The 17,312-nt window shown below is 45.8% G+C and overlaps 1 protein-coding gene across 2 annotated transcripts in view; it reads left to right on the top strand.

The window, feature by feature from the left end:
• The window catches only part of LOC110511667 (UPF0606 protein KIAA1549L), a 204,086-nt gene that overhangs the window by 139,317 nt on the left and 47,457 nt on the right, over positions 1 to 17,312 (top strand). For both annotated transcript variants that reach the window (XM_090222904.1, XM_090222903.1), the window contains 3 exons: positions 6,756 to 6,815; positions 9,044 to 9,195; positions 9,980 to 10,151. In XM_090222904.1, the coding sequence (XP_090079030.1) occupies positions 6,756 to 6,815; positions 9,044 to 9,195; positions 9,980 to 10,151 (384 nt within the window). The remainder of the gene's footprint in view (positions 1 to 6,755; positions 6,816 to 9,043; positions 9,196 to 9,979; positions 10,152 to 17,312) is intronic.

Raw genomic sequence — 17,312 nt, 5'->3', positions numbered from 1 at the left:
GTTTTATAGGGAGGTGAGGGAGGTCTCTGCCGTTCGTAATATTACAGTATTACAGTTTTATAGGGAGGTCTCTGCCATTCGTAATATTACAGTATTACAGTTTTATAGGGAGGTGAAGGAGGTCTCTGCCGTTCGTAATATTACAGTTTTATAGGGAGGTGAGGGAGGTCTCTGCCGTTCGTAATATTACAGTATTACAGTTTTATAGGGACGTCTCTGCCATTCGTAATATTACAGTATTACAGTTTTATAGGGAGGTGAGGGAGGTCTCTGCGGTTCGTAATATCACAGTTTTATAGGGAGGTGAGGGAGGTCTCTGCCATTCGTAATATTACAGTATTACAGTTTTATAGGGAGGTGAGGGAGGTCTCTGCCGTTCGTAATATTACAGTATTACAGTTTTATAGGGAGGTCTCTGCCATTCGTAATATTACAGTATTACAGTTTTATAGGGAGGTGAGGGAGGTCTCTGCCGTTCGTAATATTACAGTTTTATAGGGAGGTGAGGGAGGTCTCTGCCGTTCGTAATATTACAGTTTTATAGGGAGGTGAGGGAGGTCTCTGCCGTTCGTAATATTACAGTTTTATAGGGAGGTGAGGGAGGTCTCTGCCGTTCGTAATATTACAGTTTTATAGGGAGGTGAGGGAGGTCTCTGCCATTCGTAATATTACAGTTTTATAGGGAGGTGAGGGAGGTCTCTGCCATTCGTAATATTACAGTTTTATAGGGAGGTGAGGGAGGTCTCTGCCGTTTGTAATATTACAGTATTACAGTCTTATAGGGAGGTGAGGGAGGTCTCTGCCTTTCGTAATATTACAGTATTACAGTTTTATAGGGACGTCTCTGCCATTCGTAATATTACAGTATTACAGTTTTATAGGGAGGTGAGGGAGGTCTCTGCGGTTCGTAATATCACAGTTTTATAGGGAGATGAGGGAGGTCTCTGCCATTCGTAATATTACAGTATTACAGTTTTATAGGGAGGTGAGGGAGGTCTCTGCCGTTCGTAATATTACAGTATTACAGTTTTATAGGGAGGTCTCTGCCATTCGTAATATTACAGTATTACAGTTTTATAGGGAGGTGAGGGAGGTCTCTGCCGTTCGTAATATTACAGTTTTATAGGGAGGTGAGGGAGGTCTCTGCCGTTCGTAATATTACAGTTTTATAGGGAGGTGAGGGAGGTCTCTGCCGTTCGTAATATTACAGTTTTATAGGGAGGTGAGGGAGGTCTCTGTCGTTCGTAATATTACAGTTTTATAGGGAGGTGAGGGAGGTCTCTGCCATTCGTAATATTACAGTTTTATAGGGAGGTGAGGGAGGTCTCTGCCATTCGTAATATTACAGTTTTATAGGGAGGTGAGGGAGGTCTCTGCCATTCGTAATATTACAGTTTTATAGGGAGGTGAGGGAGGTCTCTGCCATTCGTAATATTACAGTATTACAGTTTTATAGGGAGGTGAGGGAGGTCTCTGCCATTCATAATATTACAGTATTACAGTTTTATAGGGAGGTGAGGGAGGTCTCTGCCATTCGTAATATTACAGTTTTATAGGGAGGTGAGGGAGGTCTCTGCCATTCGTAATATTACAGTTTTATAGGGAGGTGAGGGAGGTCTCTGCCGTTCGTAATATTACAGTTTTATAGGGAGGTGAGGGAGGTCTCTGCCATTCGTAATATTACAGTTTTATAGGGAGGTGAGGGAGGTCTCTGCGGTTCGTAATATCACAGTTTTATAGGGAGGTGAGGGAGGTCTCTGCCATTCGTAATATTACAGTATTACAGTTTTATAGGGAGGTGAGGGAGGTCTCTGCCGTTCGTAATATTACAGTATTACAGTTTTATAGGGAGGTCTCTGCCATTCGTAATATTACAGTATTACAGTTTTATAGGGAGGTGAGGGAGGTCTCTGCCGTTCGTAATATTACAGTTTTATAGGGAGGTGAGGGAGGTCTCTGCCGTTCGTAATATTACAGTTTTATAGGGAGGTGAGGGAGGTCTCTGCCATTTGTAATATTACAGTATTACAGTTTTATAGGGAGGTGAGGGAGGTTTCTGCCATTCGTAATATTACAGTTTTACAGTTTTATAGGGAGGTGAGGGAGGTCTCTGGCATTCGTAATATTACAGTTTTATAGGGAGGTGAGGGAGGTCTCTGCCGTTCGTAATATTACAGTTTTATAGGGAGGTGAGGGAGGTCTTTGCCTTTCGTAATATTACAGTATTACAGTTTTATAGGGAGGTGAGGGAGGTCTCTGCCATTCGTAATATTACAGTTTTATAGGGAGGTGAGGGAGGTCTCTGCCGTTCGTAATATCACAGTTTTATAGGGAGGTGAGGGAGGTCTCTGCCATTTGTAATATTACAGTATTACAGTTTTATAGGGAGGTGAGGGAGGTCTCTGCCATTCGTAATATTACAGTTTTATAGGGAGGTGAGGGAGGTCTCTGCCGTTCGTAATATTACAGTTTTATAGGGAGGTGAGGGAGGTCTCTGCCGTTCGTAATATTACAGTTTTATAGGGAGGTGAGGGAGGTCTCTGCCGTTCGTAATATTACAGTTTTATAGGGAGGTGAGGGAGGTCTCTGCCATTCGTAATATTACAGTTTTATAGGGAGGTGAGGGAGGTCTCTGCCGTTCGTAATATTACAGTTTTATAGGGAGGTGAGGGAGGTCTCTGCCGTTCGTAATATTACAGTTTTATAGGGAGGTGAGGGAGGTCTCTGCCGTTCGTAATATTACAGTTTTATAGGGAGGTGAGGGAGGTCTTTGCCTTTCGTAATATTACAGTATTACAGTTTTATAGGGAGGTGAGGGAGGTCTCTGCCATTCGTAATATTACAGTTTTATAGGGAGGTGAGGGAGGTCTCTGCCGTTCGTAATATCACAGTTTTATAGGGAGGTGAGGGAGGTCTCTGCCATTTGTAATATTACAGTATTACAGTTTTATAGGGAGGTGAGGGAGGTCTCTGCCATTCGTAATATTACAGTTTTATAGGGAGGTGAGGGAGGTCTCTGCCGTTCGTAATATTACAGTTTTATAGGGAGGTGAGGGAGGTCTCTGCCGTTCGTAATATTACAGTTTTATAGGGAGGTGAGGGAGGTCTCTGCCGTTCGTAATATTACAGTTTTATAGGGAGGTGAGGGAGGTCTCTGCCATTCGTAATATTACAGTATTACAGTTTTATAGGGAGGTGAGGGAGGTCTCTGCCATTCGTAATATTACAGTATTACAGTTTTATAGGGAGGTGAGGGAGGTCTCTGCCATTCGTAATATTACAGTATTACAGTTTTATAGGGAGGTGAGGGAGGTCTCTGCCATTCGTAATATTACAGTATTACAGTTTTATAGGGAGGTGAGGGAGGTCTCTGCCGTTCGTAATATTACAGTATTACAGTTTTATAGGGAGGTGAGGGAGGTCTCTGCCGTTCGTAATATTACAGTATTACAGTTTTATAGGGAGGTGAGGGAGGTTTCTGCCATTCGTAATATTACAGTATTACAGTTTTATAGGGAGGTGAGGGAGGTCTCTGCCATTCGTAATATTACAGTTTTATAGGGAGGTGAGGGAGGTCTCTGCCATTCGTAATATTACAGTATTGCAGTTTTATAGGGAGGTGAGGGAGGTCTCTGCCGTTCGTAATATTACAGTATTACAGTTTTATAGGGAGGTGAGGGAGGTCTCTGCCATTCGTAATATTACAGTATCACAGTTTTATAGGGAGGTGAGGGAGGTCTCTGCCGTTCGTAATTTTTGCAGTTTTATATGGAGGTGAGGGAGGTCTCTGCCATTCGTAATATTACAGTTTTATAGGGAGGTGAGGGAGGTCTCTGCCGTTCGTAATATCACAGTTTTATAGGGAGGTGAGGGAGGTCTCTGCCATTCGTAATATCACAGTTTTATAGGAAGGTGAGGGAGGTCTCTGCCATATGTTGGCAGCGGCTGGCGCCACTCTTCAAAGGCAATTACCACAGTAAATAATTAACAGTGGGGGGTTTATCAGTGTGCACAGTAGAACACCTCAGGCCCTGTTCAGACAGAGACGACCCTAAATCTCTCTCCACTTCCAACGTTACTGTTTTCAACCTGGAGAATTCCAGGGAAGGTCAGGGGATTTTTCAGACTGTTCATATATAGATAGATAGATATATAGATATCAAATGTGGTGATGAGTTTTTAAGCTTGTCTTCTGTGTTTTCTTCCTTTCAGTGGTGTATGTGTGTGTGTGTGTGTTTGTGTGTGTGTGTGTGTGTTTGTGTGTGTGTGTGTGTGTGTGTGTGTGTGTGTGTGTGTGTGTGTGTGTGTGTGTGTGTGTGTGTGTGTGTGTGTGTGTGTGTGTGTGTGTGTGTGTGTGTGTGTGTGTGTGTGTGTGTGTGTGTGTGTGTGTGTCTGTTTCTACATTTAAGAAGCCTATGTGCCAAGGTTTTAGTAAGGCTGTGTCAGTTGATAATGTATCTTAAACCAGAATGTGGAAGATGGAAAACCAAACAACTCATCAAGTAAAGAATCATCACAACACACATCATTTGTTGAATATTTGATGAGTGTTTGACTTCTAAACTACTGTTTAGAGTACATGTTGTTTTACTATATTCAACAAGGGAATCACACACAACCTGCTCCTTTTAAATCCACCCAACAAATACCTTTCAGAACGCGGTGTTTTTCATCCCTAGGCCTCTCTAACTTCAGCAGTGGAGCTCTGAGGTTTATGTGAAACATCATCACAGATTAAGCAGCACGATTGTGCACGGCTGAGACTACAGTATTGGACAGTGTTAAAGAGATTGTGCTGACAGCCCTGCAGTAGTAACGGGTGACAGGCCAGAGCATCCATTGTTCCCCTACTCACTCATACAGTGGCAGAGGGTGATGTGACAGCCCTGCAGTAGTAACGGGTAACAGGCCAGAGCATCCATTGTTCCCCTACTCACTCATACAGTGGCAGAGGGTGATGTGACAGGCTTGCAAATCTTTAGAAATGAATAAAAGAACCCCCCAGACAGATGTGTAGAGGATGTTTGGGGACGTGCTGAGAATGGAGAGGAGGGGGGGACTAGTGCCAGCCTCACAGCCGGACGGCCATCTTAGAGCTGTTATCACTGCCAGTTTGTTTGTGACACCTGAACCAGATGTCTCTCTCGCTCTCACTCTATACAACTACCCCTGTCTCTCTTTCTGTACTGTGTCTGATTTCATAGGCCAGTGAAACAGCATATCCCCAAACCCCTGTGCCAGCCCCAGTACTTAATCAGGCAGGAAATATGTAACCGAGCTAAAGCCTGGGAAACTCAACAGACAACCAGAAGAGAGGTAGAGCCCATGCAGATATCAGCTCTCACAGTGAGACACTCAGCCAGAGCTCTCAGTATAAGAAACTCTATGACAACTCTTTGCCACTGTAAACTCTCAGTACCACTGCAGTGATGTTTTCACAAGGAGAAATCGAGCCATTCAAAGCACCAATGTAGTTCTGACCAGTTAAATTCATAAAGTACTTGACAGAAATTATTTTGACTCACATAAAGACACTGCTATCTAACCTCCAAACAAGCTTCAATGCCATACAACACTCCTTCCGTGGCCTCCAACTGTTCTTAAACGCTAGTAAAACCAAATGCATGCTTTTCAACCGATCGCTGCCTGCACCCGCATGCCCGACTAGCATCACCACCCTGGATGGTTCCGACCTAGAATATGTGGACATCTATAAGTACCTAGGTGTCTGGCTAGACTTCAAACTCTCCTTCCAGACTCATATCAAACATCTCCAATCGAAAATCAAATCAAGAGTCGGCTTTCTATTCCGCAACAAAGCCTCCTTCACTCACGCCGCCAAGCTTACCCTAGTAAAACTGACTATCCTACCGATCCTCGACTTCGGCGATGTCATCTACAAAATGGCTTCCAACACTCTACTCAGCAAACTGGATGCAGTCTATCACAGTGCCATCCGTTTTGTCACTAAAGCACCTTATACCACCCACCACTGCGACTTGTATGCTCTAGTCGGCTGGCCCTCGCTACATATTCGTCGCCAGACCCACTGGCTCCAGGTCATCTACAAGTCCATGCTAGGTAAAGCTCCGCCTTATCTCAGCTCACTGGTCACGATGGCAACACCCACCCGTAGCACGCGCTCCAGCAGGTGTATCTCACTGATCATCCCTAAAGCCAACACCTCATTTGGCCGCCTTTCGTTCCAGTACTCTGCTGCCTGTGACTGGAACGAATTGCAAAAATTGCTGAAGTTGGAGACTTTTATCTCCCTCACCAACTTCAAACATCAGCTATCTGAGCAGCTAACCGATCGCTGCAGCTGTACATAGTCTATTGGTAAATAGCCCACCCATTTTCACCTACCTCATCCCCATACTGTTTTTATTTATTTATTTTTCTGCTCTTTTGCACACCAATATCTCTACCTGTACATGACCATCTGATAATTTATCACTCCAGTGTTAATCTGCAAAATTGTAATTATTCGCCTACCTCCTCATGCCTTTTGCACACATTGTATATAGACTCCCCCTTTGTTTTCTACTGTGTTATTGACTTGTTAATTGTTTACTCCATGTGTAACTCTGTGTTGTCTGCTCACACTGCTATGCTTTATCTTGGCCAGGTCGCAGTTGCAAATGAGAACTTGTTCTCAACTAGCCTACCTGGTTAAATAAAGGTGAAATAAAAATAATAAAATAAATAAAGAAGAAATGTCAGACCGGTCATGCTGTTCCTCTGTTCTTTTTCAGCGTTGGAATACCACAACCTCAATACCTCCATCGCTACCAGAGACTTCTGGGTAATCACAGGTAATTGTCTTATTGTTTCTCTCCTTATGGGCTTATTGAAGAGAAGCTCTCTAGTTGAGCTGCTGATACGTGTTCTGTATATGCAGTCTTTTGTGCTTGTTTTAACCCATTACAGTCGTGGAAATGGGCCTGTATGGATTGGTCCAAATTGAAAAAGCATATGCATGACCACGGTACACTCTTAGAAAAAAGGCTTTCAAAAGGGTTCTTCGGCTGTCCCCATAGGATAACCCTATTTGGTTCCACGGAGAACCCTTTTTGGTTCCATGTAGAACCCTTTTGGGCTCCATGTAGAACCCTCTGTGGAAAGGGTAACCCAAAAGGTTCCTCATGGAACCAAAAGGGTTCTACATGGAACCAAAAGGGGTTCTTCAAAGGGTTCTCCTATGGGGAAAGCTGAAGAACCCTTTAAGGTTCTAGATAGCACATTTTTTTCCTAAGGGTGTAGCAATTGAATCACTGGAGGTCTGGGCTGTGTAGATGTGTAGATGAATCAGGTCTGGGCTGTGTAGATGAATCAGGTCTGGGCTGTGTAGATGTGTCGAGGAATCAGGTCTGGGCTGTGTAGATGAATCAGGTCTGGGCTGTGTAGATGTGTAGAGGAATCAGGTCTGGGCTGTGTAGATGAATTAGGTCTGGGCTGTGTAGATGAATCAGGTCTGGGCTGTGTAGATGTGTCGAGGAATCAGGTCTGGGCTGTGTAGATGAATCAGGTCTGGGCTGTGTAGATGTGTAGAGGAATCAGGTCTGGGCTGTGTAGATGAATTAGGTCTGGGCTGTGTAGATGAATCAGGTCTGGGCTGTGTAGATGAATCAGATCAGGTCTGGGCTGTGTAGATGTGTAGATGAATCAGATCAGGTTAGATCAGATTAGATATGCGTAGATGAGTGTGTGTTTAGATATGCGTAGTGTGTGGTTATGTACGAGCTCATGTGTGTGTAGATGTGTAGCCTCTTCTCTTTTATATAGGGAATTATCTGTGTGATGGTATTGTGCATCTCTTACCGTCTCTCTGGGAAGAAAGAGAGAGGAGAGAGAGGCAGATTATTGTCTCTCTGGGAAGAAAGAGAGAGGAGAGAGAGGCAGGGAGGCAGACTACCGTCTCTCTGGGAAGAAAGAGAGAGGAGAGAGAGGCAGACTAACGTCTCTCTGGGAAGAAAGAGAGAGGCAGGGAGGCAGACTACCGTCTCTCTGGGAAGAAAGAGAGAGGAGAGAGAGGCAGGGAGGCAGACTAGCGTCTCTCCGGGAAGAAAGAGAGAGGAGAGAGAGGCAGGGAGGCAGACTAGCATCTATCTGGGAGGAAAGAGAGAGGAGAGAGAGGCAGGGAGGCAGACTAGCGTCTCCGGGAAGAAAGAGAGAGGCAGGGAGGCAGACTAGCGTCTCTCCGGGAAGAAAGAGAGAGGAGAGAGAGGCAGACTAATGTCTCTCTGGGAAGAAAGAGAGAGGAGAGAGAGGCAGACTACCGTCTCTCTGGGAGGAAAGAGAGAGGAGAGAAAGGCAGACTAATGTCTCTCTGGGAAGAAAGAGAGAGGAGAGAGAGGCAGACTACCGTCTCTCTGGGAGGAAAGAGAGAGGCAGGGAGGCAGACTACCGTCTCTCTGGGAGGAAAGAGAGAGGAGAGAGAGGCAGACTACCGTCTCTCTGGGAGGAAAGAGAGAGGAGAGAGAGGCAGACTAATGTCTCTCTGGGAAGAAAGAGAGAGGCAGGGAGGCAGACTACCGTCTCTCTGGGAGGAAAGAGAGAGGAGAGAGAGGCAGACTAAAGTAGATGAGAGAGGCAGGGAGGCAGACTAACGTCTCTCTGGGAAGAAAGAGAGAGGAGAGAGAGGCAGGGAGGCAGACTACCATCTCTCTGGGAAGAAAAAGAGAGGAGAGAGAGGCAGGGAGGCAGACTACCATCTCTCTGGGAAGAAAGAGAGAGGAGAGAGAGGCAGGAAGGCAGACTACCGTCTCTCTGGGAGGAAAGAGAGAGGAGAGAGGCAAACTAATGTCTCTCTTTCTCTAGCTTCCTTCCTCATCCCTCTCTTTCTCCTCCTTCCTTCTCTCTCTCTCAATTGGATTAAAATATCTCGCTCAATCACCTCCTCTGCCCTCTGACCTCCTCGTTACCCTCTCTCACTCTCACTCTCCCTTTCTCTCTCGCTCTCCCCCTCTCTCTTATTCTCATGCTTCTCACTCTCCCTCCTCTCTCCCTCCTTCCCCCCTCCCCCCTCCCCCTCTCCCTGCAGTCATCCTGGATGTGGATAACTCATCTCTGGAGAGCCAGTACCAGAGCTTTGCCAGTCTCATGGAGCAGCGCCTGGCTGAGCTGTTTGTGGTTGCTCGCCAGCAGGGCACTCGCTTCAGGAGAGCCACCACTGTGGACAGCTACACTGTCCAGGTAGGGAGCAGAGCTGGCACTGCAACCCAGGCAGGTTGGCCTGGAGGTCTGCTCTGGAGGCCCTTGACAGACCTGGTTCTGAGACAGTGTGGCCACTCCTGACAGGTTTATTGTCAACTTCCCCAGGGTGGATGTCCTTATGTGTGTTGAGTAGTGAGGCTAATGAATTGAATACTAATGCTGACTTGTTTCTTAAACAAAGCATCTATATTTCATAGTGATAAAAAGTAAAACACACGTGTGTGGGCGTTTACACACAGTCACACACACACACACACACACACACACACACACACACACACACACACACACAGTCACACACACACACAGTCACACACACACACACACACACACACACACACACACACACAGTCACACACACACACACACACACAGTCACACACACACACACACACACACACAGTCACACACACACACACAGTCACACACACACACACACACACACACACAACTTAATTAGAGGGATTTCCAGCTTGTTATAGAAGTTAAATATATTAAAGGTAAAGATGCTGATGGCATTTATACAATTCATTTCAATAATGATTACTGTGTTAACCACACATGTTTTTTACCCATTAGTCATCGTGTTCTCATTTGTCACTGTATTGTTTTCTAAAGAACTAGTGTATGAAGTAAACGTGCTGTAAGAAGATCTCTGACCCTTCCATGTCCGTAGGTGTCATTGGCACCGTAACATTCTGGACGTACAGGTGGAGCCTTCAATCTGAGGAGACTTGTTTTAACCCTTCCTATATCCACTCAGATGGTGAGTATCCGTCGAGTGATGGGTCAGAAGAACCCAGCAGAGATGACCTACTACGTTCAGCTGAACGGTCTTCCCTTACCGGGCACATCAGCCGCCAAGGTCCTGAACACGCTGGACTCTCAGACCATGGCCCTCACACTGGGTTACTTCGTTCAGCTGCAGGCTGAACGTACGTATACCTCCTCTTGGATGGATGGATGGATGGATGGGTGGGTGGGTTGTTGGGTGGGTTGGTGGATGGATGGATGGATGGGTGGGTGTGTAGGTTGTTGGGTGGGTTGGTGGATGGATGGATGGATGGGTGTGTAGGTTGTTGGGTGGGTTGGTGGATGGATGGATGGATGGGTGGGTGTGTAGGTTGTTGGGTGGGTTGGTGGATGGATGGATGGGTGGGTGTGTAGGTTGTTGGGTGGGTTGGTGATGGATGGGTGGGTGGATGGATGGATGGATGGATGGATGGATGGGTGTGTAGGTTGTTGGGTGGGTTGGTGGATGGATGGATGGATGGATGGATGGATGGGTGGATGGGTGGGTGTGTAGGTTGTTGGGTGGGTTGGTGGATGGATGGATGGATGGATGGATGGATGGGTGGATGGGTGGGTGTGTAGGTTGTTGGGTGGGTTGGTGGATGGATGGATGGATGGATGGATGGATGGATGGATGGATGGATGGATGGGTGGATGGGTGGGTGTGTAGGTTGTTGGGTGGTTTGGTGGATGGATGGATGGATGGGTGTGTAGGTTGTTGGGTGAGTTGGTGGATGGATGGATGGATGGATGGAGAGGGAGAAGAAACTCAAGCTATACACAGAGAGAGACCAAATCAAGAGAAAACAAAAACATAATTACTTGACAAATTGGAAAGAATTAACAAAAAAACAGAGCAAACTAGAATGCTATTTGGCCCTAAACAGAGAGTACACAGTGGCAGAATACCTGTCCACTGTGACTGACCCAAACTTAAGGAAAGCTTTGACTATGTACAGACTCAGTGAGCATAGCCTTGCTATTGCGAACGGCCGCCATAGGCAGACATGGCTCTCAAGAGAAGACAGGCTATGTAAACACTGCCCACAAAATGAGGTGGAAACTGAGCTGAACTGAACTTCCTAACCTCCTGCCAAAAATGTATGACCATATTAGATACACATATTTCCCTCAGATTACACAGATCCACAAAGAATTCGAAAAACAAATCCAATTTTGATCAACTCTCATATCTACTGGGTGAAATAGCACAGAAATACCACGTATGGTTATTTTGACCCTTGATTATTGTTGTTACTATTGTCCCGTTGACAATATTGAGTATTATTATTTGAATTATGTTCATATTGTAAATCTCCAAAGTAAGCTTTGGCAATATGTACATTGTTACGTTTAGCCAATAAAGCAAATTGAGTTGAGAGAGAGCAAAGCAAATACTGTTTAATAGAGAAGGGTCTTTAGAATTCTGTTGAGAGAATATGTGAGTGTGTGAAAAAGAGAGGTAGAGAGAGAGAGGGGGGAGGGGAGGGAGGGAGAGGAGCGGAGGGAGAGTGAGGGAGAGAGGACGGGAGGGTGAGAGGAGGGGAGGGAGAGAGAAGGGGGAGGAGGGGAGGGAGAGAGAGGAGGAGAGGGAGAGAGGAGGGGAGGGAGAGAGGGGGGGGGGGGAGAGAGGAGGGTAGAGAGAGAGAGAGGAAGAGAGAGAGAGCTTTGGCAATATGTACATTGTTACCTCATGCCAATAAAGATAATTGAATTGAGAGAGAGAGAGGAGTAAGAGAGGGAGAAATGTTCCAGCTGAGAGAGAGAAAGGTAGACACCATCTTCTCATAATCTCACACATCAGCTCCAGGCAGAACACTGAGCTGCACTACACTCTCACTGTGAACACACAGGAGAAGGGAAGGAGGGAGGGAGGGAGGGAGGGGAGCGAGGGAGGGAGGGAGGGAGGGAGATTGCATTTCTGAATGTGTATCAAATCAAGAATGTGTGTGTGTGCGTGCGTCCCCCTCTGTGCATATCCTTATAAAGTTCCTCAGTACTCTGTTTTCTGTGTACTAACAGGCTAAGATCTGTCAGAGCTGTATGTCTCTGTGTCAGAGTGGGTAAGGTCTGTCACAGATGTATGTCTCTGTGTCAGAGTGGGTAAGGTCTGTCAGAGCTGTATGTCTCTGTGTCAGAGTGGGTAAGGTCTGTCAGAGTGGGTAAGATCTGTCAGAGCTGTATGTCTCTGTGTCAGAGTGGGTAAGGTCTGTCAGAGTGGCTAAGATCTGTCAGAGCTGTATGTCTCTGTGTCAGAGTGGGTAAGGTCTGTCAGAGGTGTATGTCTCTGTGTCAGAGTGGGTAAGGTCTGTCAGAGCTGTATGTCTCTGTGTCAGAGTGGGTAAGGTCTGTCAGAGTGGGTAAGGTCTGTCAGAGCTGTATGTCTCTGTGTCAGAGTGGGTGAGGTCTGTCAGAGCTGTATGTCTCTGTGTCAGAGTGGGTAAGGTCTGTCAGAGTGGGTAAGGTCTGTCAGAGTGGGTAAGGTCTGTCAGAGCTGTATGTCTCTGTGTCACTGTGGGTAAGGTCTGTCACAGCTGTATGTCTCTGTGTCAGAGTGGGTAAGGTATGTCAGAGTGGGTAAGGTCTGTCAGAGTGGGTAAGGTCTGTCAGAGCTGTATGTCTCTGTGTCAGAGTGGGTAAGGTCTGTCAGAGCTGTATGTCTCTGTGTCAGAGTGGGTGTACAGGACAGGACATGCTATCTCTGTGTCAGAGTGGGTGTACAGGACATACTATCTCTGTGTCAGAGTGGGTGTACAGTACAGGACATACTATCTCTTTGTCAGAGTGGGTGTACAGGACATACTATCTCTGTGTCAGAGTGGGTGTACAGGACATACTATCTCTGTGTCAGAGTGGTTGTACAGTACAGGACATACTATCTCTGTGTCAGAGTGGGTGTACAGGACATACTATCTCTGTGTCAGAGTGGCTGTACAGTACAGGACATACTATCTCTGTGTCAGAGTGGGTGTACAGTACAGGACATACTATCTCTGTGTCAGAGTGGGTGTACAGGACATACTATCTCTGTGTCAGAGTGGTTGTACAGTACAGGACATACTATCTCTGTGTCAGAGTGGGTGTACAGGACATACTATCTCTATGTCAGAGTGGGTGTACAGGACATAATATATCTGTGTCAGAGTGGGTGTACAGGACAGGACATGCTATCTCTGTGTCAGAGTGGGTGTACAGGACATACTATCTCTGTGTCAGAGTGGGTGTACAGTACAGGACATACTATCTCTGTGTCAGAGTGGGTGTACAGGACATACTATCTCTGTGTCAGAGTGGGTGTACAGGACATACTATCTCTGTGTCAGAGTGGTTGTACAGTACAGGACATACTATCTCTATGTCAGAGTGGTTGTACAGGACAGGACATACTATCTCTGTGTCAGAGTGGGTGTACAGGACATACTATCTCTGTGTCAGAGTGGTTGTACAGTACAGGACATACTATCTCTATGTCAGAGTGGTTGTACAGGACATAATATCTCTGTGTCAGAGTGGGGTTACATTACAGGACATACTATCTCTGTGTCAGAGTGGGTGTACAGGACATACTATCTCTGTGTCAGAGTGGTTGTACAGGACATACTATCTCTGTGTCAGAGTGGGTGTACAGGACATACTATCTCTGTGTCAGAGTGGGTGTACAGTACAGGACATACTATCTCTATGTCAGAGTGGGTGTACAGGACATACTATCTCTGTGTCAGAGTGGTTGTACAGGACATACTATCTCTGTGTCAGAGTGGGTGTACAGGACATACTATCTCTGTGTCAGAGTGGGTGTACAGTACAGGACATACTATCTCTGTGTCAGAGTGGGTGTACAGTACAGGACATACTATCTCTGTGTCAGAGTGAGTGTACAGTACAGGACATTCTATCTCTGTGTCAGAGTAGGTGTACAGGACATACTATCTCTGTGTCAGAGTGGGTGTACAGTACAGGACATACTATCTCTGTGTCAGAGTAGGTGTACAGGACATACTATATCTGTGTCAGAGTGGGTGTACAGGACATACTATCTCTGTGTCAGAGTGGTTGTACAGTACAGGACATACTATCTCTGTGTCAGAGTGGTTGTACAGGACAGGACATACTATCTCTGTGTCAGAGTGGTTGTACAGGACATACTATCTCTGTGTCAGAGTGGTTGTACAGGACATAATATCTCTATGTCAGAGTGGTTGTACAGGACAGGACATACTATCTCTGTGTCAGAGTGGTTGTACAGGACAGGACATACTATCTCTGTGTCAGAGTGGTTGTACAGGACAGGACATACTATCTCTGTGTCAGAGTGGTTGTACAGGACATACTATCTCTGTGTCAGAGTGGTTGTACAGGACAGGACATACTATCTCTGTGTCAGAGTGGCTGTACAGGACAGGACATACTATCTCTGTGTCAGAGTGGCTGTACAGGACAGGACATACTATCTCTGTGTCAGAGTGGTTGTACAGGACAGGACATACTATCTCTGTGTCAGAGTGGTTGTACAGGACAGGACATACTATCTCTGTGTCAGAGTGGTTGTACAGGACATACTATCTTTGTGTCAGAGTGTTTGTACAGGACAGGACATACTATCTCTGTGTCAGAGTGGCTGTACAGTACAGGACATACTATCTCTGTGTCAGAGTGGCTGTACAGTACAGGACATACTATCTCTGTGTCGGGGTGGTTGTACAGGACATACTATCTCTGTGTCAGAGTGGTTGTACAGGACAGGACATACTATCTCTGTGTCAGAGTGGCTGTACAGTACAGGACATACTATCTCTGTGTCAGAGTGGCTGTACAGTACAGGATATACTATCTCTGTGTCAGAGTGGCTGTACAGGACATACTATCTCTGTGTCAGAGTGGCTGTACAGTCAGGACATACTATCGCTGTGTCAGAGTGGCTGTACAGTACAGGACATACTATCTCTATGTCAGAGTGGGTGTACAGTACAGGACATACTATCTCTGTGTCAGAGTGGCTGTACAGTACAGGACACACTGTCTCTGTGTCAGAGTGGGTGTACAGTGCAGGACATACTATCTCTGTGTCAGAGTGGCTGTACAGTACAGGACATACTATCTCTGTGTCAGAGTGGCTGTACAGGACATGCTATCTCTGTGTCAGAGTGGCTGTACAGTACAGGAAATACTATCTCTGTGTCAGAGTGGCTGTACAGTACAGGACATACTATCTCTGTGTCAGAGTGGCTGTACAGTACAGGACATACTATCTCTGTGTCAGAGTGGCTGTACAGTACAGGACATACTATCTCTGTGTCAGAGTGGCTGTACAGTACAGGACATACTATCTCTGTGTCAGAGTGGTTGTACAGTACAGGACATACTGTCTCTGTGTCAGAGTGGCTGTACAGGACATACTATCTCTGTGTCAGAGTGGTTGTACAGGACATACTATCTCTGTGTCAGAGTGGCTGTACAGTACAGGACATACTATCTCTGTGTCAGAGTGGCTGTACAGGATATACTGTCTCTGTGTTTAAGATGGAAAGCGTAGGTTTCAGAACAGAACAATGAAAAGCCTCAGGCAAAACACTCTCATTATTACTCACATTGGGGGAGTTTCTTCTTGACAGTTTTTTTAGCATGTCATTATTGTATTTCTCTCAGATTGTTGTGACTGTTAAAGGAAGTGAGGACAGTATGAGACGTGTCTGTAGAGGTACAACATAATGAAGGGAGAGGATGGAGGAAGTGAGGACAGTTTGAGATGTGTCTGTAGAGGTACAACATAATGAAGGGAGAGGATGGAGGAAGTGAGGACAGTATGAGATGTCTGTAGAGGTACAACATAATGAAAGGGAGAGGATGGAGGAAGTGAGGACAGTATGAGATGTGTCTGTAGAGGTACAACATAATGAAGGGAGAGGATGGAGGAAGTGAGGACAGTATGAGATGTGTCTGTAGAGGTACAACATAATGAAAGGGAGAGGATGGAGGAAGTGAGGACAGTATGAGATGTGTCTGTAGAGGTACAACATAATGAAGGGAGAGGAAGTGAGGACAGTATGAGATGTGTCTGTAGAGGTACGGTATAACGAAGGGAGAGGATGGAGGAAGTGAGGACAGTATGAGATGTGTCTGTAGAGGTACAACATAATGAAGGGAGAGGATGGAGGAAGTGAGGACAGTATGAGATGTGTCTGTAGAGGTACAACATAATGAAGGGAGAGGATGGAGGAAGTGAGGACAGTATGAGATGTGTCTGTAGAGGTACAACATAATGAAGGGAGAGGATGGAGGAAGTGAGGACAGTATGAGATGTGTCTGTAGAGGTACGGCATAATGAAGGGAGAGGATGGAGGAAGTGAGGACAGTATGAGATGTGTCTGTAGAGGTACAACATAATGAAGGGAGAGGATGGAGGAAGTGAGGACAGTATGAGATGTGTCTGTAGAGGTACAACATAATGAAAGGAGAGGATGGATGAAGTGAGGACAGTATGAGATGTGTCTGTAGAGGTACAACATAATGAAGGGAGAAGATGGACAAAGTGAGGACAGTATGAGATGTGTCTGTAGAGGTACAACATAATGAAGGGAGAGGATGGAGGAAGTGAGGACAGTATGAGATGTGTCTGTAGAGGTACAACATAATGAAGGGAGAGGATGGAGGAAGTGAGGACAGTATGAGATGTGTCTGTAGAGGTACAACATAATGAAAGGGAGAGGATGGAGGAAGTGAGGACAGTATGAGATGTGTCTGTAGAGGTACAACATAATGAAGGGAGAGGATGGAGGAAGTGAGGACAGTATGAGATGTGTCTGTAGAGGTACGGCATAATGAAGGGAGAGGATGGAGGAAGTGAGGACAGTATGAGATGTGTCTGTAGAGGTACAACATAATGAAGGGAGAGGATGGAGGAAGTAAGGACAGAATGAGATGTGTCTGTAGAGGTACAACATAATGAAGGGAGAGGATGGAGGAAGTGAGGACAGTATGAGATGTGTCTGTAGAGGTACAACATAATGAAGGGAGAGGATGGAGGAAGTGAGGACAGTATGAGATGTGTCTGTAGAGGTACAACATAATGAAGGGAGAGGATGGAGGAAGTGAGGACAGTATGAGATGTGTCTGTAGAGGTACAACATAATGAAGGGAGAGGATGGAGGAAGTGAGGACAGTATGAGATGTGTCTGTAGAGGTACAACATAATGAAGGGAGAGGATGGAGGAAGTGAGGACAGTATGAGATGTGTCTGTAGAGGTACAACATAATGAAGGGAGAGGATGGAGGAAGTGAGGACAGTATGAGATGTGTCTGTAGAG

The sequence above is a fragment of the Oncorhynchus mykiss genome, chromosome 26 (assembly GCF_057628025.1).
Source record: "Oncorhynchus mykiss isolate SJ-2025 chromosome 26, ASM5762802v1, whole genome shotgun sequence".
NCBI classification, from domain to species: domain Eukaryota; kingdom Metazoa; phylum Chordata; class Actinopteri; order Salmoniformes; family Salmonidae; genus Oncorhynchus; species Oncorhynchus mykiss.
The sequence above is the reverse complement of the archived record's forward strand: the minus strand, read 5'-3'. Positions and strand labels throughout refer to the sequence as shown.